The sequence below is a fragment of the Juglans microcarpa x Juglans regia genome, chromosome 8D (genome assembly GCF_004785595.1).
Source record: "Juglans microcarpa x Juglans regia isolate MS1-56 chromosome 8D, Jm3101_v1.0, whole genome shotgun sequence".
Taxonomy (NCBI): Eukaryota; Viridiplantae; Streptophyta; class Magnoliopsida; order Fagales; family Juglandaceae; genus Juglans; species Juglans microcarpa x Juglans regia.
Genome location: NC_054608.1, coordinates 32,618,123 through 32,642,234, shown reverse-complemented (window position 1 = coordinate 32,642,234; position 24,112 = coordinate 32,618,123). Strand labels below are relative to the sequence as shown.

Sequence of the window (24,112 nt, the reverse complement as noted above, 5' to 3'; positions counted from 1 at the left end):
CCCTCCCCAAACCTCGTGGACGTAGGCCTGTTGCTAAACCACGTAAATCCATCTCTCTTTACTCTTCATGTACTTATTTTCCATTCACTGCCATAGACGTATGAACCACCACCGTAATTGTATAGCCGCACCGAAACAGTGCCAGGAGCACTAAATAACACATATCGTAACACTGTCAATATAGAGTTGCCTAGATCGCGAAACACGACATCAACATATATATATATACACACATGCATGTATATATGTGTATATATAGGCACATAAGTCATGCCATGTGTGTATTAAAAAATAGTAATTTTTCTCAATTAAAAAGTATTTGGACAGAAAGATCAAATCTCAATTTAAAACGAAAAAGCTTATTATTTGGACAGAAAGATCAAGCTTTTAGATATAGTATATTGTGTTATTGTACAGTACAAAGATACATGTTTGGACTTGTAGGTTTAATAATTTCAAAATTATCTATAGTAAAAATATTTTATTTTATTTTATTATTATAATATTTTTAAATTTTCGTATAAAATATAATAAAAAAATTTTATTTTTTTAAATTTTAAAATAATAATATTTTAATATTTTATTTAACATTCAATTTTTATTTTAACTTACTACTCCAACTGCACCTTAATGGTCAAAAGAAGTCGAAGCATAAAGGAGGTCGGCAGACGATGGTCAGAACTATGGGTCAAAGACAACAATTCAATTTCTTCTTGTGCTCATATCTTTGATTGGAATTCACCCGATAATTCAACGTTTCTATTTTCCCTAAAGTAGAGATAGCCAGACTTGACTTGGATTTTCAACACGATTAGGAAGCGTTCTTCACCGACATGCATATATTATTTTCCTTTTTAAAAATAGGACGCAATGCGCACTGAGTCCTCCCTTAAGAAGCAGAATCGTTCCCAAAATCGTACCGTACAAAATGACTTCTTCCATCGCCTTCCCAGGACTCTATTCCTCCTCTCCCTCCTCTGATTCTTCTTCTTCCACTTGTCAATGGAGCTACGATGTATTCTTGAGCTTTCGAGGTGAGGATACCCGCAACAATTTTACCGCTCATCTTTGCAGTGCTTTGTGTCAAAGGGGAATCAATACTTACATAGATGACAACCAGCTCAAAAGAGGAGAAGAAATTTCATCGGCACTTGTCAAGGCCATTGAAGAGTCAAGGATCTCGATCGTTATACTTTCTGAAAATTATGCATCATCCACCTGGTGTTTAGAAGAGTTGATAAAGATTCTTGAGTGCAAGGAATCAAAACAACAAATGGTTTTACCAGTGTTTTACAAAGTGGATCCATCAATCGTACGACATCAAGAAAGGAATTTTGACGAATCGTTGGCTAAACATGAAGATAGGCTCAAGGATGAAGGGAAAGTCAAGAAGTGGAGGACAGCCCTAAAACAAGTGGCTAGTATATCTGGTTGGCATTTAGGGATCAACGGGTACTTCTGACAACTTTTTCCCTCCATTGAATTCATTAATTTTGATCAAAATACATCTTTTCAATATACATATTTGGTGTTTAGGTTAGATTTCAACCTTTATTTAGGTTTTATTTGGATCTATAAAAATAAGATAAGATTTGATAAAATGTGAAAATTAAATAAAATATTATTAGAATATAATTTTTTAATATTATTTTTATTTTAAAATTTAAAAAAATTAAATTATTTATTATATTTTATATAAAAATTTAAAAAAATTATAATAATTAAATAAGATATATCTCATCTTGATAATCACACCAGGCCTAAGAGTGGGAGGAGGAAACTAGAGAGATTTTAAAGGTGAAATTGAGATGAACCCTACATCTCATGTACGCCCCTAGTCCCTTCTCCCTCAGTCCAACTCCATTCTTACACCATTAGTTTCAACAACTGTTCTTTCCGCTTCTTAATTTTACAAACCAAGAAATTTGGGACACAATATTACAAAATTACTTGAAGAAAAACATTAACTTACAATTTTTTAACGATTCTTTTACAACTTAATATAAAAGGTATTAAAATTTATTCGTAATGAAGTAGCATAACTGTATTGGTTGATTGTCTAAAGTAGCTTTATCATCTAATGTACCATATCGAGCTACGTCAATTTATAAGTTTATTTTTGTAGAATCTCATTGTGATTAAAGCATTTCTCATATATATATTTATTGAAACTAAGATGTGACTTATGTGTATTTATGTCAAATTAAATGAGATCATTACACACACTAAAAAGGGAAAAAAGAAAGACAAATTGAAATGTTTTATGTCCCGTTTGGTTTTACAGATAGTCTCATTCCATTTTATCTCAACATCTAAATAATATTCAAATACAAATATTTTTTTAATTTTTCATCTAGTCATTACAATTTTTCTAAATTTTCAAACAAAATATAAAAAATAATTCAATTTTTTTTTTAATTTTTAATAATATTTTAACTTTATAATATTTTTATTCAATTTTTTTTTTCTCTCATTTCTCAAAACCTCATCAAATATTTTAACTCAAATTATTTCACTACTATTTATAAATTATCTCAATACTATTTACATATATTTTTTTTATCTCATCTTTTACTATCTATGTAACCAAACAAGAATTTAGTCAAAGATGGTAGGTGGTTTAGGACATCTTTTTACAACTTTTGAATAAAGTAATCTAGTTTAGGATATAATTGTTTAACTATCAAATACATTAATCAATTTAAAGCGCAAGTTGCAAAGGCTCTCTGATCATAAAACTTCTGTTCATATTAATTATTATTTGCCTAATTGCACTTTTCACATTCAAACTATCACCCTTTTTGAAGTTTAAAATATAAATTACGAAAAAACTGAATTTATACCCTAAGAAATAGCATATATTTTCCAAATTGGTCAAGTGGCACATTCTTGACAATAATTTTAAATACAAGCTACAAAGTAAATTAAAACGTATGTGTACGTACTTTATTTTCCTGTATTTACTAAAATCTTTCAATAGGAAAATTAAGATGTCCTACAATTTTTTTTATCTAAACACTTTTTACAATTCAAAAAAGATAGACATGATATATAATATCATTTGAACTCTACTTCATTAGATATTGGGATTTACGTTACTCACGGACAGTACTACATATATATATATATATATATATATATATATATGGTGATGCTGCACTCACATAGGATTCTCACCCTCACCAAACAGCAATTGTTTTTTGGATTTTTTTTTAAACATTTTTTAAACACTTTAAACATTTAAAAAAAAAATACAAAATAATTCCTTAACCATTAAGTAAAAAGAAAAAAAGAATCAGTATAAAAAAATCGGAGACATTTGTCGGTGGGAATAGCGTTTTCCATATATGCACACACATATATAACAAGATTAAAGAAACCACCAAATAAAGACTGACGAATACATGATTAAACTTGCCTCACGTCCTACCAAGACTGTCATTTATTACATGATAGTAAAATTGTGCCTAGATCATGTTCGTATAAATGTCTTTTAAAGTACGCAAGTCAAACTCATTAAATGTTTTCTTTTTAATCTTTTTTATTGATAGGGATGAATCTAACTTCATCAAAAAGATCGTTCAAGAGGTTTCAAGGATAGTAAATCGTATTTACTTAAATGTTGCTTCGTATCCCGTTGGAATAGAGTCTCGTGTAAACAACATCAATATGCTTTTAAGTATTGGGACAAAGGACACACGCATGGTAGGAATCTATGGAATTGGCGGAATTGGTAAGACGACTATTGCCAAAGCGACGTATAATCTCATTGCTGATCAGTTTGAAGGTAGTTGCTTTCTTGCAAATGTTAGAGAAACTTCTAAACGAGAACTCGGTCTCATCCAATTGCAAGAGACAATTCTTTCTAAGATAACAGGAGATTCATGTTTGAAGCTTCAAAATGTTGATCAAGGAATCAATGTGATAAAACAGAGGCTTTGTCGTAAAAAGATTCTTTTAGTTCTTGATGATGTGGATCATTCGAACCAATTAGAAAAGTTATGTGAAAGATGTAGTTGGTTTGGTTTAGGAAGTCGAATCATCATAACAACAAGGGATAAACATCTACTAACTCAGCATAATGTTTATTTGACATATAATGTGAAGGAACTGGATAATGATGAAGCTCTTCAGCTCTTTAGCCGATATGCCTTCAAGAATGGTAGATCTAATGATGGTTTTGTGGAACTCACAAAACTTGCACTACATTATGCTGGGGGTCTTCCACTCGCTTTAAAAGTGGTAGGCTCAAATCTATATGACAATGATATACATTATTGGAAAAGTGAATTGGAAAAGTACAAAAGGATTCCGGAGAAAAATATTCAAGAAGTACTCAAAATAAGTTATGATGGATTGGATGAGTATGCGCAGAAGATTTTCCTTGACATTGCATGTTTTTTCAGAGGGGAGAAAAGAGAATATGTCACTAAAATACTGGAAAACTGTGGTTTTTTTCCAGATTCTGGTATAAAAAAGCTCATTGATAAATGCCTTATAACTATTGATAGATATGACCAGTTGATGATGCACGACTTACTTGAAGATATGGGTAGAGAAGTTGTTCGAAAAGAATCACCCGAAGAGCCTGGTAGACGTAGTAGGTTATGGTTTCATGAAGATATTCGGTATGTACTTGAAGAAAATACGGTAAGATTTACTTTCAAAATACTATTTTATTTCACTATTATTTCTTTTTATTCACTTCCAAAAATATACACACATGATACACTCCAAATCAAAATGTCTCAATGTTGTAATAAATACTTCTATTAAGAAGAATAAATAAAATCACCAAAACCAGTTTCCCTTCACGGTACCCCATCTCTTAAGCGGGCCAACATAGTATGATTCTCTTTATACCCTTTTTTGTTTTTGAAGAGTTACAAAGATTTGACATTTGAGTGTGATCAGGCACTTACTTCAGGAAATTTCAATAATAAATATAAGGTTCTCTATTTTAAGATCTCAAAACAGCATGAGCATGTAAAGAAAGACATAGCTTAAGTTTGTTTCCTTTTAAGAAACTGAAATAATGATGTACATACATATTTTATAAAAACAAAACATGTAATTTTAGGAAGTGTTGAACTATAGAGAATTTTATCTTTAATTTTGATAGCACACTTATATATGCCTTCTCTCCCTAGGGCACAAAGCAAATTGAAGGCATACTGATTGATTTGCCTAGAGGTGACCGAATGATACGCTTGAGTCCCAAGGTGTTTACAAAGATGAAAAAGCTCAGGTTATTTATAAACCGCAATGCACGCTTTTGCGGCGGATTGAATTATCTCTCAAATGAGTTAAGAGTTATTGATTGGCCTCATTATCCTTTACATTCTCTGCCGTCTAATTTTCATGGAGAGAAACTTGTTTATTTTAGGATGCCCAGAAGTTTGATTAAGAAGATAGATGAAGGCTTATTCTTTAAGGTATGATAGTTATTTTTAATATTTCTTCCTTGAAATTATGCTACAAACTTCCTTCAAGCTGGCTAATATTTTCTTTCCCTTTAATTTTCTTCCTTCTTATTAAACAGAACTTGACGGCTGTAGATTTCCATGGTTGTGAATTGTTAACAAAAATTTCGGATCTTTCATCATCCTCAAGTCTAAAGGAATTGATTCTTGATGATTGTAGAAATTTAGTTAAGGTTCATGATTCAGTTGGGTTCCTTGACAAGCTCGAAAAACTGAGTCTTGGTGGATGCTCTAACCTAGAGAGTTTGCCGAGAAGCTTCAAGTTGAGATCTCTAAAACAACTTAACCTTGAAGGTTGTCCAAGCCTTCAAAACTTTCCCGAAATTGAGTGTGAAATGGGACATTTAAAGGTGGTCCTTTTAAATGAAACTGTAATAGAGGAGCTGCCTTCATCCATCAGGTACCTCTCAGGTCTCCAAGAGTTATCTCTAAAAGGCTGCAAAAGCCTTGTGCATCTCCCAGGTAGTATTTTTCAGTTGCAACATCTAGAAGAGCTTTGGGTAAATGATTGTCCAAATCTTGTAAACTTCGGCAAAGAGGAGGGGAATAATCGACAACTCATGCCATTTCCTGTGTCTACAACGTCGGCTCCAATGAACAATTCAAGCAATAATTCCAGTGATATTGATTGTTTCTCGATGGCATTTCCGTCGCTGGCGCATTTGAATCTTCTCAACTGTCCCTTATCAGAATCAAATTTATTTAGGACATTTAATTACTCCAACACATTGCGAGAGTTATATCTATCTGAGAGTGATATTGTTAGCCTTCCATCATGCATCAAAACGTTTGTTCAATTGCGGTACCTTGATTTGGACAACTGCAAGCAACTTGAAGAAATTCTACAACTTCCACCAAATATAGAACAGGTATCTGCTGAAGGATGCATGCTATTAGAAAGCTTTCCTCAAGTGTCAACAAAATTTCAGTTCAATACATACAACTTGCAAGAGCTAAGTTGGATTAACTTGTCTAGTTGCCCTAAAATGCTTATAAACGTAGGGATTCCTTTGCCAAATCCTTTATTGCTTGAGGTATCTCTCTCTCTCTCTCTCTCTCTCTCTCTCTCTCTCCCTCTCCCCCCCCCCCCCCTTTCTCTGGTTTATAGATTGTATATCTGAAATTTTTTTATATATTTCTTTTAATAGGGACACCTTCCGGAATGTAACATTATATTCCCGGGAAATAGGATTCCAGACTGGTTTGACTATTGCAAGGAGACTTCAGATGGTAATTCTTGTGAAATAGAAATTAATGGGCCACTGTGTTTAGATGAGATTGCAGCAATAGCTTTTTCTGCTGTTATTGCTCCAAATCTGGAACGGAACACATATTTCATCGTTTCTATAAACGATATAGCAATTGGAGAAATAGAGTGGTTTTGTTCAACAAACTCTGATCATGTATGCCTGGGATACTCGTTTGAAAAATCTCTTGAAATACCGCAAAATTACCTGGATGGGGACATTTTGAGGTTTACATTTGATAGTGATCCAATCGTGAAAGCAATCTTCAGGAGTTGTGGAATCCATGTGATATTCAAGCATGAAAAGAATGTAAAAGATCACGCAGTAGATCGAATGGATGGTATTCAACTAATTTCTAAGAGACGCCGAGATGAATGTGAACATAACATGGATCCTGATGATGATTGGAACTCTCAACAGAGGAGGCATTTTCGGTTTGTTGGAGGTACTTTACTTGATGATGATTTCAATGAAGATTTGGATTTAGAGCTTTGACTTGGATTGTTATGCAACAATGGTGGTTGTAAGTGCCAGCCGGGGGTTTATATCATGAATGATGAGCACATGGAGATATGAACAATTAATGCAAACCCAAATCGATATGGGACCAGGTCCAGATTCTACATTAATGATTGCGCCAAACCATCTTAAAAAGGTGAATCTGTACAAATATGGCAAGAAAGCTTAATCTTCATTGGGGCAAGAAAGCTTAATCTTCATTGGATTGGCAATATTAGTTGTTTTGAGAACTTTTTGCATTCTAAGGAACTTTATTGTTTTAAGTTTTAGAACTATTCTGATTTCGATTTTGACCAAATTATTGGCAGAAATATTGTTTACTTATACATTTAATTTTCATGTAATAGCTTGGATTTTCCGTTTTTGAAAAAATTATCATAATTCAAAATTTTGAAGCTATTTAAACCTTTCGGGAAATAATTTTGAATTTTATCATTAGTCAATATATTTCAAATATTTCTCTTTGTTTTGCATCTTTTTCGATCTCAATCCCTAGGTTCTGTTGATTAAATAGCTGTTAGAATAATTTTTATTTTACCTAGGGTCAACAATTAATCCTCATATTTCATCAAATTTATGTCATTATTTGTTATTGCAATTTCGTTTTTTTATTTTCTATGGAATTGCTTATGATTGGCATGTTACTAAAGAAATTTCATAGTTTGTGATCAGTTTTAGTAGCAAAATATTCTTTACTTCACTTTTCAAAATTTTTTAAAAGATATATCAAAATTATAAAAAAAAAAAAAAAAAAAGTTAAAAAATGAAAAATTGGTTAAATTTTGGTATTTTGGGAGCCAACTATCATTTTCCATAATAAATATTTTAATGTAAAAAAGAGATCATGAAAACTTCAAACATCCCGTTTTATCATTTTCTACCTCTAAAAGCATTTTTTCATTTTGTTTCCAAATAAACAGTATGTTAATGCCAAAAATTGCACAACAAACTGGAAGGGAGAAAATAATCATCATCGGCCCACGATCACGATTTGAGCTTCGATAGGATGTTCTTCACGTTCATCCATAAAATAAATAATAAATAAGCAAATAAAAATAAATAAAGAGAAACATAAAGATTTATGTGGTTTAATGACTTACGTCCACGGGTTGTTTGGGTGCTAAATCTACTATAGTATGTGATTTTACAATCTCTCATGACTCACATATCTCATAATATAATCGAGAAATTTAGGGAAGATCATTTGTAGTTGCTATGTGTGGTAGAGTTTGTATGTAAGAAATTTAGGGCATGGTCTCTTGACCTTTGTGCCCTTTTTCCTGGGCATTGCGAGTTTTTTGCTCGTCATTGGTGTATGGGGATGCTAGGCCGCACTATTGTGGTGGGAGGCTGTGTTCGACAACCTTGAGAGGTTTTCACCAAAAACACAATAGGTTAATGTAATACAATTACAAATTTGAGATTTGTAAACCTGAGTCATTCCGCTAGAGTGTGGTGAAGGCTGGTGATACACAGGCGATACTTGCGGGCGGCCATGCTTTAGCATTAATGAAGGCCCAGGATGCCCGCAATCGATTCCGAGTGCTCGATTTTAATGCAAACAAATTAAGAAGCCTGGGCAGCACCTGGGAGGGGCTTCTGTAGCTGATGTTCCGTGCCATGTGAGTGATTTCTGTGAAGTATATTCTGGAGGCATGTAGCCACTTGAATTCTTGTGGAACCTCGAGGAGTTTTGTGGGGAAACCTCTAAAAACTAGATTTATTAGCGTAAATAAAATTAAAATCTCAAGTTTGAAAGAGAAACCATGATGATTTAGTTGATGCTTTCAATTCTCCCTCGATTGAGATTGTTACATACTAAATGATTTTTGCACAGGGAAATTGCCCGTCTTTGATCACTTTTGTAGCGACGATGATTGTCTGTATTGTAATGATGATTTTTTTTTTTTTTTTTGCGTATCCCTTTGGCTTTGCTTGTATGAACTGGGACACATGGGTGAGCCTAGACGCCTGAGCAATTAAAGTGCACTATTCTTCTCTCCATGTTCCTGTTTATTTGCTCCGAAACGAATTATTTGATTTATAAAAATTTTTGTGCCCCTGTGATGGTTGGATCCGTCGGCTTTCACCTACTCCATCAGATGCTCTTTCTCGCCACGATCAGTTGCTCGTGTGCATCATCTAAACTCTTTCTCGCCGTGGTTATTTGCTCGTCATCTTTGCTCGCCACAATTAGTTGCCTGCCATGCGTCATTGTCAACCCTGGGTAGTGAACTGCTTAGCAAGGTTGTTGCTTGCCGCAAGGCACTTCATGTTGGTTGTCATAGCTCGATGAGAAGTTGCACCGGGTGAAGCTTGTTACTACATGCTCGTTGCCCACTAGAAATGTTGTGTGCTTGTTGTTCGCCACAAGGGTGGCGAGCTGGGGGAGTGAGGCCGTTCCTTGCCTCTGTGGGAGCCCGCCTACAACAGAAATGATCGTCATCGGTCTATGGCTTCTCGTGGTGGGAATGCGGTGCCCACGTCTCCAAGTAGTCACCTACAAAATACAAATCCTATGGTGGTTGGATTCGTCGCCTTTCACCTATTCCATCAGATGCTCTTTCTTGCCATGATTGGTTGCTTGCGAGCATCATCTAAACTCTTTCTCTCCATTGTTATTTGCTCGTCATCTTTGCCCACCACAATTAGTTGCCCGCCATGCTCTTTCTCGTTGTGGTTATTTGCTCGTCATCTTTGCCCACCATGGGCAGTGAACTGCTTGGCAAGGTTGTTGCTCGCCGCAAGGCGCTTCACGTTGGTCTCCATAGCTTGGTGAGAAGTTGCACTGGGTGAGGCTTGTTACTACTACATGCTCGTTGCCCACTAGAGGTGTTGCGTGCTTGTTGTTCGCCACAAGGGTGGCGAGCTGGGGGGGAGTGAGGCCTTTCCTTGCCTCTGTGGGAGCCTGCCTACAACAAAAATGATCGTCATCGGTCTATGGCTTCTCGTGTCTGGAATGTGGGTGCCCATGTCGTTGTGTAGTCACCTACGAAATACAACTCTTGTGGTGTGCTTATTGCTAGCTACAAGGGTAGCGGGCCATATGGAGTGCCGACAAGTTAGGAGGGGCTGTCGTGGCCAAGGGCTTCGTTGTTGGCACCGAGCCCTGTTTGACTGTTTGTCCTGGTGGTCGGATCTGGGCCACGCCATGCACAGAGGCGATTGGCGACAGTCTTGCTGGCCCACAAATGCCTGCCTTAGGCGGTGTGCATGGTGTGGGCGAGTTCGCCATTGACTTCGAGGTCGTGGAGTGTCACAGCAGTGGAAGAACCCACCGAAGACCCGGACGGAAGTTACTGGTGGCTTCACAGGACGGTGAGCAAGCTCCACAAGGTGTGTGATGGATGGTGAAGCCGATGGCTTCCCAATGAGTGGCTCCGATGAGGTGTCGGCAGCAAACGCCCGCCAGATTTGCTTGGTTATCCGGCCGTGGTGACGAGGAGGTGGCGTGGTCGCACCGCCAATCACGAGGGTCACTGAGTGCACAACGGCATGCACCCATCGTCCGCGTGCTTGCTATGCATCTGCATGGGCGTGCCTTACGTGCATGGTATTTTCCTCCCATGCACAGTGCACGTCCCACGTGCGCAACACATGTTGTGTATCTGCACATGTGTTTTTTTTCTTTTCCTTCTTTTTACAGCAAAAATATTAACGAAATATAATGACAAGCAAAAATTTAATTTGAGAGAAAACTTATCTGGCTCGCTGGAGACGATCTCGTGAATCGGGGAATTGTCCTACTCCTATTTCCGGTACAAAGAATAAGAAATCGATCCCACAGACGGCGCCAACTGTTAATGTCTAAAATTGCACAACATAACGAAATGGAGGAAAGAGTCATCCTTGGCCCACGATTGTGATTGGGGCTTCGATATGGTGTTCTTCGAGTTCATCCATAAAATAAATTATAAATAAGTAAATAAAAATAATTAAAGAGAAAAATATAGATTTACATGGTTTGGCATAATGCCTACGTCCATGGGTTGTTTGGAGGTGAAATTCACTATAATTAATGATTTTACAATCTCTCATGGCTCACATATCTCACAATACAATAGAGGAATTTAGGGAAGATCTTTTGTAGTTGCTATGTGTGGTAGAGTTTGTACGTAGGAAGCTTTTGTGGAGAGACTCTCTAGAGAGCTTGTGGAGAGTTTATCAAATTTGTGGAGATCTTCTCATTATATAGAGGTCTATTTTCTTGTAGTGATTGAGTCCAACTTGCCTTGTGAAGTCTTTTCTTTTCAGAAGTCTGAGTCTCTTTCCTTTTATAAGTTTGTGTGTCTTTCCTCTTAAGAGTCTGAGTTAACATATCTTATCTCTTCTTAACCTTTTCTCTTAGCTAAATTATATGATGCTGATTTTACCCATACACTGTACAACTTTGAAATCACGTGCAAAGACTTTTACCAAACAATAACACCTTTCAACGTCGGTACTAGAGTTTTCAGATTTAGAGACTTTTACCAAACAATTAGATTCGGTGGGAGGTGAGATTTAGAGATCATGACGATTTACTATAGTCAACGGAAGCACCAGTAAAACGAGTAACGTGTGTACTGTAGATTTTTTGGAAAATAAAGTCTAATTGCGTTATAAAATTAACAAGATATCAAATTAAAAAAATAATATTTACAGTCATAAAGTGTGTATGAGACTTATACAACCTAAAATTATATCTAGCATGCTAGATTCGGCCAATGATCTGTGTTTTTCATTATAATTGAATTTGTTTGGCAGCTTAAACTAGGCTCCATTTTAGGTAGACTTTCGGTCTTAATCAAAATAGGTAACGGGCATGTCCTAATATTATCAATACTATGCTTTAAAGAGGACTCGAACCTTCACGCTCAATTGTACTAGATTTTGAGTCAAGCATGTCTATCATTGCACCACCAAAGCATCTCGAAGATAACTCGTATTCTATGAATATGACATATAATTAGTTAGTCATGTGATGCAGTATGGAATATTTGACAAAGGAGTAGGAAAGATTGATGAGTTTGATTTTCAAATATTTCAGCTAATTCTTAGAACATATTGATCGATTTTATTTGACCCCATAAGCATGCGGGAATAGCACCTCATAGCATGATTGCCGCTAGAAGCGTTACAGTACTGGAGTTGTTTAAGTGTTTCTTTCCAATTTATCTTTCTATATATGACGGTCGTTTTATCAAATTAAAAAAAAAAAAAAAAATCTTTCTATATATGATGATCCTTAGCATATTCGAATATTTGAATAAGAAAACTATAATTTTTTATACAGCAGGTAGGGTATGGGGACAGGATCCTCCGATCCTCTGTTATCTTTCATCATGAGAAATAAACAAATACCATAGACTACTAGACCATTGACATGCCTAAACTTTAATAATTAATTAGTTTATAAGTTATATTATATGATTGTGAAAGTTTGAGAAATAATTTATATATATATATATAAATAAAATCATTTTTTTAATATAATATATGCATGAATGCTCGAGCAATATTGACTTCATTAATTTAATTTAGTCTTCCATTAATTCATGCGACCAAGTACTATGTATAATTGTATTATTATCTTCTTCTATATTTTTTTTTCTAATTTTATTTGTGTGTGATGCAACTCTGAAGTTGTCAAGAAATCACGTTCCTCATCATCATTGGGAATTCGTATGTTTTTATTAAATTTATCTCCTGATCATGATTTGTTAGTGCAAGTTAATATTCCCGGTTTAACTTTGTGCCGACAAATAAAAAATTATATATATAGTGATCTTGTTTGGATTCAGAGATGATGAGTTGATATGATTTTAAATGAATTGAGTAAAATATTGTTAGAATATTATTTTTTAATATTATTATTATTTTAAGATTTAAAAAAGTTGAATTATTTATTATATTTTATATGAAAATTTGAAAAAATTATAATAATCAGATGAGATGAGATGAGATAATGTAAGTTTCTAATCCAAATCGGGGCTAAAAGAACAACCTATAACATCGATCATGTCAATCATTATTGATCTGTTTAGAGATTAAAGGGAAAAAAAGAAGCAAGATTATCGTTTCTGTGGGGCTAACCACTTTTAATATTCTCATTGGCTGCGCGCATCCTAAACTTAATTAGTAATTAACATATAAAATTAAATTAGATGATATGTATGATATGGTAAGAGAGACAGAGAGAGAACCAGACCAAAGGACCCCAACCGACACAGATACATTGTTGTCAATCCAGTTGTTTTTTTAATATTATATATAAATGAGTTAATATTACATATAAACTAACGTGTTGATGTACTTTAAAATTTTTTAAATGAAAATAAAGTAAAAGAAACATGAAAAAACCATATTAATTATTTTTTAAACTTTACTATTACGAGATCTCTTCGAAAATAAAAATTAAAATAAAAAACTTATTATTCATTTGATTAGAAACATATATGGGTAGAAAAGATAAAAAGAAAACGGAAGAACAATACTTCTCTTAGATTTAAAATGTCCTAATTTACACCATTAAATAAAGAGAAATGATAGTTTGATAGTTATAGGCAAGCGTCGCATAATAACTTTAAAAAAAATGAATAAATACAAGACTCACATAAAAAATAAATAAATTTTTTAATAATAGACCTTATTTTTTTTCAAAACGACTATACAGTACTTATACACTTCACAATTATATGTAACATTACTCTTAAATAAATAAATAAATAAATAAATAATAATAATAATTGACGCCGAGAAGAGGCCACCAAGGGCACCGAAGAAGTTTGGCCGCGTTTCTTTGACCAAGGCATACGTTTTCTTGTACAGCTAGCATTATTCGAAAATAATTATGCCAATTCAAGAGATGACGGCCTTTTAGATGCATCGCGCGGAATTTGCCAAGAAGTTCCTCCTCATGCAACGCTGTATCCACTTCTTTAAACTTATACAAGGAGCTCCATCATCATCCACAATCCATCTACAATTACTTATACTTTACATTCAAAATGATTTCTTCTATCGCATCATCGGGAGTCCTCTCCTCACCTTCCTCCTCCAATTCCTCTTCTTTAACCTCTCAAATTAGTTACGATGTATTCTTGAGCTTTCGAGGTGAAGATACCTGCAATAATTTTATTGTTCATCTCTACAAAGATTTGCATCAAAATGGAATCAATACTTATATGGATAACGAGGAGCTGAGAAGAGGTGAAAAAATTTCACCTGCACTTGAGAAGGCCATTGAAGAGTCAAAGATTTCAATCATTATATTTTCTGAAAACTATGCATCATCTACATGGTGTTTGGATGAGCTAATGAAGATCTTAGAGTGTAAAGAATCAAAGCAACATAAAGTTTTACCTGTATTTTACAAAGTTGAGCCATCGACAGTACGACACCAAAACAGTAGTTTTAAAGAAGCGTTGGCTAAACATGAAGAAAAATTCAAGGATGATGCTAAAGTTCAGAGGTGGAAGACTGCCTTAAAACAAGCTGCCGATCTATCCGGTTTGCATTTAAAGATCAACGAGTAATTCCGAAAACTCTATCCCTCTATCTATTCATTTTTTATTTTTTGATATGATGATATATATCGTGCATGTGCATGCGTTAGAATTAAATCCTTGACTTGAGACTAGGCTTCGAAAGCAACTTTTGTTTCCATATAATATTCTTAAGTTGAAAAACAAAGAAATTTGAGATATATTACAAAATTATAACTTAAATCAATAAAATGCTAATCAAAGCCATATTCTGAGATGTCACTCATGTTGTATATGTATGTCAAGTAGGAAGTAGGATGAGAACATTACCAAAAAATAAAGACAAATTGAACTGTTTTAGTCAAAATTACCAAGTGTATTTTCAACAACCAACTTTACGCACCAAAATGCAGAAGCCTCATAAAAATTTGTGTTCATATTGATCATGTTTTTCTACATAATAACATTTTTCAAACTCAAACTGCGGTCTTTTTTATTTTACATCGTAAATAAAAAAATCTAATTTATACTCTAAGAGATTGCTAGGGGTGCTACCTGCCGCTTACGGGGCGGGGGCACCCCTTCCCCGCACCCCGCCCTGCATGGGGCCAGGGTTGGGGTTTTCACCCCCGTCCCCCATCCCGGTGGGTGGGGTGCGGGGCGGATTCTCAATCTGCCCCACCTCGTTCTACTTAAAAAAAAAAATACTACATTTTATTTGATTTAAAAATTATTTCTAAGTGTAAAAGTAATTAAAAATATATTTTTAAATATGATTATAATTTAAAAACTATGTAATTTTTAAATTTGCTAGTACATATTTTGTGTAAATTGTAGTGTATTAGTTTTTAAACTATGTAGTTTTTAAATTTGTCAATACATATTTTGTGAACAAGTCTAACAAATTGTAATATATATTTATATATACACAATTTGTAAAATATAAGTATATATTTATGTTTACTGTAAGCGGGGGCGGGGCGGGGCGGGGTTGGGCCCTCCCCGCCACCCGCCCCCTCTAGGGGCCCTAGATGCTAGGCGGGGGCCCCTCCCCCGCATGGGCGGAGGGGGTTGCAAGCCCCGCCATGCGGGGGCGGAGCGGAAGCGGGGCGGGGCCCTGCTGCCCACCCCTAGATATTGCATATATTTACCGGTTAAATTGGTCAAGCGGCACATTCTTCATATACATATAAAATATATATATATATATATATATATATATATATATAGTCAAGTTAAATTGGAAGATACGTACAAATTAAGTAAACTTTATCTGTACTTTAGAATGCAAATAAATACTTTTTTAAGTTTATGGTATAAATTAAAAATGGTGGTAGTTTTGTGGTGGAAAAGATTATTTTCGTATATTTTATTAACACATAAAAGTCAGGTACTGAAAAAAAAAAATACTGCAATGATTAAAGAAAACAGGGAACAAAGATTAATGACAGCATACATGATGGCTTTGCTTCTCCACCATTTTCAAGTTCCATTTCCTATTCCTTTTTTTAAGTATTGAGTTTGATAAGAGATTGGAATCCCTACCACCATTTCAAAGACAGTTGTTAGTCCAATCCCTACCACCAATACAAATTTATAAGAGTACTGCATTAATTAGTACATACTTGACGTATGGTCAACCCATAGGAGGATTGGGATTCAGGTCGAGAAGGATATAATGAATGTTGTAACTTCTTCGTACCCTACCAATAATGTCATTTATTACATGAGAATAAAATTCATGTGCCTAAATCATGTCCCCGTGTCTTTAAAGAAGAGGAAGCCAAATTCATTATTTTTCTTTTAATCTTTTTGCATTGGAAGGAACGAATCTGAATTTATCCAGAAGATTGTTCAAGAGGTCTCAAAAGTAGTACTAAATCGTACATATTTGCATGTTGCCGAGTATCCAGTGGGAATAAACTCTCCTGTAGAAGATATTAATATGCTATTATGTATTAAGGAGAATGACAAACGCATGATAGGGATTTTCGGTATTGGTGGAATTGGTAAAACAACTATTGCAAAAGAGATATATAACCGCATTACTGATCAGTTTGAAGGCAGCTGTTTTCTTGCAAATGTTAGAGAATCTTCAAAACAAGATCAAGGTGGTCTCGTGAAGTTGCAACAGACAATTCTTTATGAAATTCTTAAAGATTCAAGTTGGAAAGTTGGTAATGTTGATCGAGGAATCAATTTGATAAAGAAGAGACTTTGCTGTAAAAAAATTCTTTTGATTCTTGATGATGTTGATCATTTGGAACAATTAGAAAAATTATGTGGAAGATGCGATTGGTTTGGTTCTGGGAGTCGAATCATCATAACAACAAGGGATGAGGGTTTACTAACTAAGCATCATGTTCATTTCAAATATCGTCTGAAGGAAATGGATCACCATGAAGCTCTTCAGCTCTTTAGTCGGCATGCTTTCAAAAGTCACAAACCTGATGACGCTTTTGCGGATGTCATAAAACTTGCACTAAAGTATGCTGGCAGCCTTCCACTCGCTTTAAAAGTGATAGGCTCAAATCTTTATGGAGAAGATATACATTATTGGAAAAGCGAATTGAAAAAGTACAAAAGAATTCCAGAAGAAAATATTCACGAAAAACTCAAAATAAGTTACGATGGATTAGATTATCATACAAAAAAGATTTTCCTTGACATTGCATGTTTCTTCAAAGGAGACGAGAGAGAATATGTCACTAAAATACTAGACAGTTGTGGTTTCTTTGCCTATGCCGGTATCAAAAAGCTCAATGATAAATGTCTTATAATGATTGATCAACATAATGATGACCAATACTTGTTGTGGATGCATGACTTACTAGAAGATATGGGTAAAGAAATTGTTCGACAAGAATCACCCGAAGAACCTGGCAAGCGCAGCAGATTATATTTTCATGAAGACGTTCGTGAAGTATTTGAAAAAAATAAGGTGAGATTTTCCCTAGAAATTATAATTTTACTCTCGAATTATCTTTTTTCTCAATTGACTCTACTATTAAATTAAAAGAAATGGATCCTGAAATACATATAAATTATAATATAGATACGTACGTACCCTTCACATGAAATATTTTCTCAATGTTGTAAATAAAATAATTTTAATAAAGACGTCCAAATAAAATCATCAAAACCAATTCCCCTTTTCTGTATTTTTTTAAAAAAGCAAAATCCTATGATTATCTGACCACGTTTTAATATTTTAAACTGAGTGATACGTATTAAAAGGAAGAAGTATACATGACTTTGACATTTGAATGTATACACTTATTTCTAGAAATTTGAATAATAAAATAAGGCTATCCCTTATGAAATCTAAAATAGAAACACCAAATACATATGAAGAAAGATGTGGTTTATGTTTGTTGTTTCCTTCTTACTAAATGAAATAGTGATGTACACACGTGTTGTAAAAAGGAAAATATAATCTTAGCTTGTTAAACTTATATATAGTTCATGAACACTTGCGCAAGTGTTGAATTATGGGGAATTTATCTTTGATTTTTGATAGAACACTTGTGCATTCTCACATTAGGGAACAGAGAAAATTGAAGGCATATTGATAGATCTGCCTCAGGAGGACTGCAAGACACAATTCAGTACTAAGGCGTTTGCAAAATTGAAAAACCTCAGAATATTTATAAATTGTAATGCAAGTTTTCGTGGCAAATTGAAGTATCTCTCTAATGAGTTAAGAGTTCTCGTTTGGCCTCTATGCCCTTTGGAGATTTTGCCATCTTATTTTCATGGAGGGAAACTCATTGTTTTAAATATTAGAAGAAGCAATATCAGAGATTTAGGCACGGGATTGCAATCTAAGGTAAGTATTTTTATTTTCAATATCAAGTTGATCTGTCTTACTTTTAAGGTATGTTGCAAATTTCCTTTAATTGTTAATATATTTCTTTTATTTTCTTCTTTTTAAACAGAACTTAACAAGTATTGATTGCAGTGGATCTAAATACTTGACAAAAATATCGGATCTTTCAAGTTGCTCAAATTTAAAGAAGTTGATTCTTGATGAATGTAAAAATTTAGTTGAGGTTCATGATTCTGTTGGATTTTTGGATAAGCTTGTTGAATTGAAATTTGAACAATGTTCCAGCCTAAAGAATTTGCCAAGAAGCTTCAAGTTGAGATCTCTAAAATTACTTGAACTTGGAGGTTGTACAAGCCTTGAAAACTTTCCAGAAATTGAGTGTGAAATGGAACATTTGAAATATGTCATGTTAGAAAGCACCGTAATACAGGAGCTACCTTCATCCATTACATACTTGGCTGGGCTCGAGGAGTTATTAATGTATGGGTGCAAAAACCTTGTGCATCTTCCAATAAACATTTTTCAGTTTGAACATCTAGAGAAAGTTTACCTCCTTTATTGTCCAAATTTTTTAAATTTTGGAAAGGAGGTGGGGCATAATGGACAATCCATGCTATGTACACAGGAAAATGAAATTTCATCAAGTATGAAATTGTTCCCATTGCCGCCTTCCGAATCAAATTTCAGTTTGACGACTTTAAATCTATCTAGTAGTGGTATTGTTAGCCTTCCTCCATGCATCGAAAGATTTGTTGGATTGGCGAGACTTTCTTTAAGAGACTGCAAGCAACTTGAAAAAATTCTACACCTTCCACCAAATATAGAAGAGGTAGATGCTACAGGATGCGGGTTATTGGAACGCTTTCATAATGTATCGACAGAATCTTCATTCGGTATACCAAACTTAAAATGGCTAACATCGATTAACTTATCTGAGTGTAATAAAATGCATGTGAATGTAGGGAATCATGCACCAGATCCATTATGGGTTCAGGTATACATGCCTCATCTATTTGATCTCTAATTTCTTTCTATTTCGTATTTGATAATTACTTGTATTTGTTTTCTAACATATACTTGGTTTAATAGGAATGCTTTCAGATGAAAGATTCAAGTAGGATTATATATCCAGGAAGTAGGATTCCAGAGTGGTTCAAGTATTGCAAGGAGACTACTTCATATAGTAATTCTATTGAAATAGAAATTGATCATACTGCATCCATGTGTTTTGGGCATCAAATGGTAGCATTAGTTTTGTGTTTTGTTGTGGGACCTCTTCCGCTGGGATATGAAACTATTACTATCTCAATAAACAGCCAGTTGATGGTGTGGGACCCATATTGTGATTTGTTGTGGCCTTCAATGGACCCACATCGTGTATGTCTAAAATACATAGCTGGAAATTCAATTGATGAGATGATGTTGAGAAGTTACAGGAAGGGGAACAATATGAGGTTTATATTTGGAAGTGGGTCAAAGGAAGCAATCTTAAAAAGTGTTGGAGTCCATCTAATATACAGGAATGACAATTTCATTAATCCTATTCAACTTTCAAAGAGATATCGAGATGGGGGTGAGCATGACTTGGAATCCACAACAAAAGTGGCAATCTTCAACCACGAGAATTAGGGAATTCAAGGATGCTAATGATGATTTCATTAATGAAGATTTACATCTACTTGGGTATGTGAATATAATAGCCAAATTGTGCAGAATTTTACTAAATTAAATAAAGCATTATCACAATTATGTAATGTTAATTTTATTTTTATTTTTATTGATTTTGAAATATTTATTTTTCTTGCTTAAATTTAAACTTTATCTTAATGAAGGAATTGAAGTTCGGAAAGGAATCAAAGTTGCGGAAGGAATCAAAGTTGGGAAAGACCTATAACCATAACAGACTTTAATGGTAACAAACTTGTAGCTACTTTTACATTTTGAGAGCAGTGTAAATTTTATTTTTCTTTAATTTCATTTTAAATATTGTTTTGATATTTACTTACGTTCATATTTTAGAATTTATTTTCATGAATATGCCTAACTAAATTTTCAACTAAGGTTAAGGATGAAACCTCGTTAAAGATTAGTAATATTATTGATGAGATTGACTTTTCTAAATTGTTGATGTTTTCAACGATTTATTATTCTTGCTTCATATCAATTGAGAGGGATAAAATTCTTGATATGAGTTTAATCATGTTCTTATCATGATTTAGAATAATCTTAATCAACTGATAGCCTGATTCATAATTTTGTTAAACATAAAATCGAATATCTTTTATGATTTGTTTTAACAAATACAAACGATGATTTGATTTTATATTTTTAAGCGAACAAGAAAATACTTTGGATAATTTCTTAAAGAAAAAGAGTTTCAACGATGATATTTTTCATGATGTCAAAATTGATTTCTAGATTATCATGTAGATTTTCGAGAAGAATCATTTATCATAAATATATTACTATGTATTAATGAGGTGGATTCCAAAACTTAGTTTATTTTCCTTTAATAGTTTTTTCATTGTTTAGATTAATTTGCAACTTTAAAATTTATTTTGGTTTTTTTTATTGTGATTAGATTAATAAATTAATTATTTCTTGTTTTGATGTTGTTTAGTTCTCATGAAAAAAATGTCTCATCTTAAAATTGTTATGTGGATGCAGTGCGGTTAATTATAACTGGTTTGCAACTTAGTCATATACTAGTTGTGTTAAAATCTTAACAATATCAGGTTGTTTAATATTATTGTTCCCATAAGCATTTGCTACAAGGGACATTTTACTCATGGTATTCATGATCTCTTGTTCAGAGAAACCATCAATATTCCATTCGTAAACCTTGTCAGCAGAGTAAGAAGATTGGGTTTGAAAAACTTTTTCTTCAAACTGTAAATCAGGAGGAGTAGGCCTGAGTTTTCACTGTTTATAATTGCTTTTGCAGGTGAATTATAATTGCTTTTGAGTTGCTGGTTTTCATTGTTTATAATTGCCTTTGCAGGTGAATTATAATTGCTTTTGAGTTGCTGGTTTTCACTGTTTGAAATGTATAGCAAGTTGTGGCTTGATTTCTCAGGTTTAGGAACATTATTCATGGTACAGACAAGACAATTGGGGAATTGTAACATTTTATTGCTCATGATGACGTAACCAGGATATTTTTTTTTTTGGTATAACCAAGAAGTTGTCTTTGGTTGGATTGTTCTTACTAGTTGTTAATTGCAAAGCAGTGTCAAATGCAATGGTCTTTGTTTTTATTACCAAGTTTTGTATTAGTATTTGACTATGTTTTACTGTGTAGGATTAAATATGTAGAGACACAGTATTCAGTCTTGGAGAGTCAGATGGGCATAGTTCACAAAAGGATACCAATAAGTATGCAGTCTTGAAGTGGTGCCGCTCAAAATCAATATTGGGGAGATAGCTAATTAATTTCTTGAATGATATTGCAATTTGTTTGAGGTTTTTTTTTTTTTTCTTTTTAATTTTGTTATGAAAAGCTATTCATTGAGGATAGTTATGGTATTAGTAGCTCATCTTAACACAGAGTTAGATCAAGTGGATGTGAGAATGTGTTTGAGAATGAGAAGCTTGGAGGAAAGTACACATGTTTCAAGCTTAGGTTTTGGTCATCATAATGTTTATTTAGCTTGCAATTAAGAAATTATTCAGATTTGGGCTTTAAAAAGACCTCCCAATAATAGTATGTGATAGTCCTTTGCTGATGAATACATACATCTCCAAGTTAGTGGGAGTGGAATTATTTTTAATCCAAATATTGTAAATTTTGGAAAGGAATCCAAGCTCCCACTAAAGCTTCCTCCAACAAATTCAAGCATTTCTATTTTCTAGAGTTGAAGTTCGATAGGCTTGTAATTTGAATCTTAATAAATGCAATAGTCTCAAGAATCTCCCCAGAAGGCTCAAGTTGAGATCTTTAAAGTCACTTTACCTTAGAAGGTTACTCAAGCCTTCAAAACGTTCCTGAATTGCATTGTACACTGGAATCTTTAGTATATAACAGAAATTTGTCCATCCATCGGGCATCTCACTGGGCTTCAGGTTTTATATCTAGCTAGGAGGATGCCAAAACCTTATGCATCTCTCAAATAACATTCTTCTGTTGCAACAGCTAAGGACTCTTTCTCTTGGAGGTTATTCAGGGCTTGGTGATCAGCTTACAAAGATGGTGAAGGGTAAAGGACAGTGCTGTATGCCCTCTGTTGTGTCTACAAATGGATCTGAAACTTCGTCAAGTGCAGAATGATCACTCTCATTGCCACATTTGAATTATGAAGGTAGCCTCTTATCAAAATCAGGTCTCCTTAGTCAATAGTAGTTTGGAAGATCTAGCAATATTGAGCTAGGAGTGATATTATTAGTCTTCCCAAATCCATGAATATTAGCAACTCAAGTGTTTATTATCTTTAAAGATTCATTGAAGACTCCATGTTTTGGCAAGCAAATTGTAAGCAATTTATTATCTTTCACTTCATCATACTCAAATCACATTTTTTTCCAACAAGCTCATGATCAGAGATATAGATGCGGGGGAAAGTGGGATTTTCTGATCACAATGATTTACTATACTCAACGGAAGCACCCGTAAACCGTGTAACGTGTGTGATGTTTATTATTTGGGAATCAAAGTCTAATTGCATTTTAAAAACAACATAACTTCTAGAAAATGATTTTGTGGGATTCGGCCAATAATCCATGTTTTCCATTCTAAATGAATTTGTTTGATAGGTAGGTTCTATTTTAGGTAGACTTCCGGTCTTAATCAATATATATATATATAGGTAACGGGCATGTTGTAGTATTATCAATATTATGCTTTGAAGAGGACTCGAACCTTCATGCCGGTGTGATTTTGAGTCATGCGTGTCTATCACATCACCACCAAGGCATCTCAAAGATAATTCGCATTCTAACTATGAATATGATATATAATTATTTAGTGTGACTCAGTATGGAATATATGACAAAGGTGAAGAGGCGATCGATGAGTTTAGTTTTCAAATATTTCTTCTTTGAACATATTAATTTGACTCAATGTAAGCACACGGGAATACCACCTCATAGCATTATTGCCGCTAGAAGTGTTACTGCAGAGTTGTTCAAGTGTTTCTTTCAAATTTTTTCAAATTGATAGCTAACATTTTTTATATGGTAGATAGGGAATGGGGACCCGATCCTCTCATGGTATCTTTCTGTTAGACCAAATCCCACTGAAATAGCCACAAATGCAGCAGACATTAAAGAGCCTTTCAAAGCAGCTACTACAAATGGAAATCCCGAAAGTGCAGTACATATTCAAATCCCAGATTTTACTCCTCCGATTCCTTGATCTTGTCTTGTATACGTTGCCATCTTTTTGCTCCTGTAAATATGTTACTTTCCATATTTAACTTGTAACGCTATATCCTGCATGTTGAATGATGTATTATTTAAAGTGAATGAAATGTTTTGGAAAGGTAAGTTGGCCTTTCACTGTCCATCCATATTCGTATTGCAGAGTCTTACATGGTATCAGGCTTCTAAGGCTAACGCCAAACCAAGATCCTA

General features: G+C 34.1%; 2 protein-coding genes across 2 annotated transcripts; both read left to right on the top strand.

The window, feature by feature from the left end:
- The first annotated feature begins 821 nt into the window (after nucleotides 1-821).
- LOC121242828 (disease resistance protein Roq1-like) lies at nucleotides 822-7,418 on the top strand. Its single transcript, XM_041140789.1, has 5 exons — nucleotides 822-1,452; nucleotides 3,552-4,650; nucleotides 5,151-5,435; nucleotides 5,543-6,517; nucleotides 6,632-7,418. Exons 1-5 carry the CDS (start codon nucleotides 929-931, stop codon nucleotides 7,223-7,225), a joined length of 3,477 nt encoding a protein of 1,158 aa, XP_040996723.1. The 5' UTR covers nucleotides 822-928; the 3' UTR covers nucleotides 7,226-7,418.
- A 6,692-nt stretch (nucleotides 7,419-14,110) lies between these two features.
- LOC121242833 (disease resistance protein Roq1-like) lies at nucleotides 14,111-20,676 on the top strand. The gene is made up of 6 exons (XM_041140798.1): nucleotides 14,111-14,762; nucleotides 16,540-17,656; nucleotides 18,260-18,544; nucleotides 18,654-19,538; nucleotides 19,634-20,227; nucleotides 20,377-20,676. The coding sequence occupies exons 1-5, from the start codon at nucleotides 14,416-14,418 to the stop codon at nucleotides 20,171-20,173; spliced, it is 3,174 nt and encodes a 1,057-aa protein (XP_040996732.1). The 5' UTR covers nucleotides 14,111-14,415; the 3' UTR covers nucleotides 20,174-20,227; nucleotides 20,377-20,676.
- The last annotated feature ends 3,436 nt before the right edge of the window (nucleotides 20,677-24,112 follow it).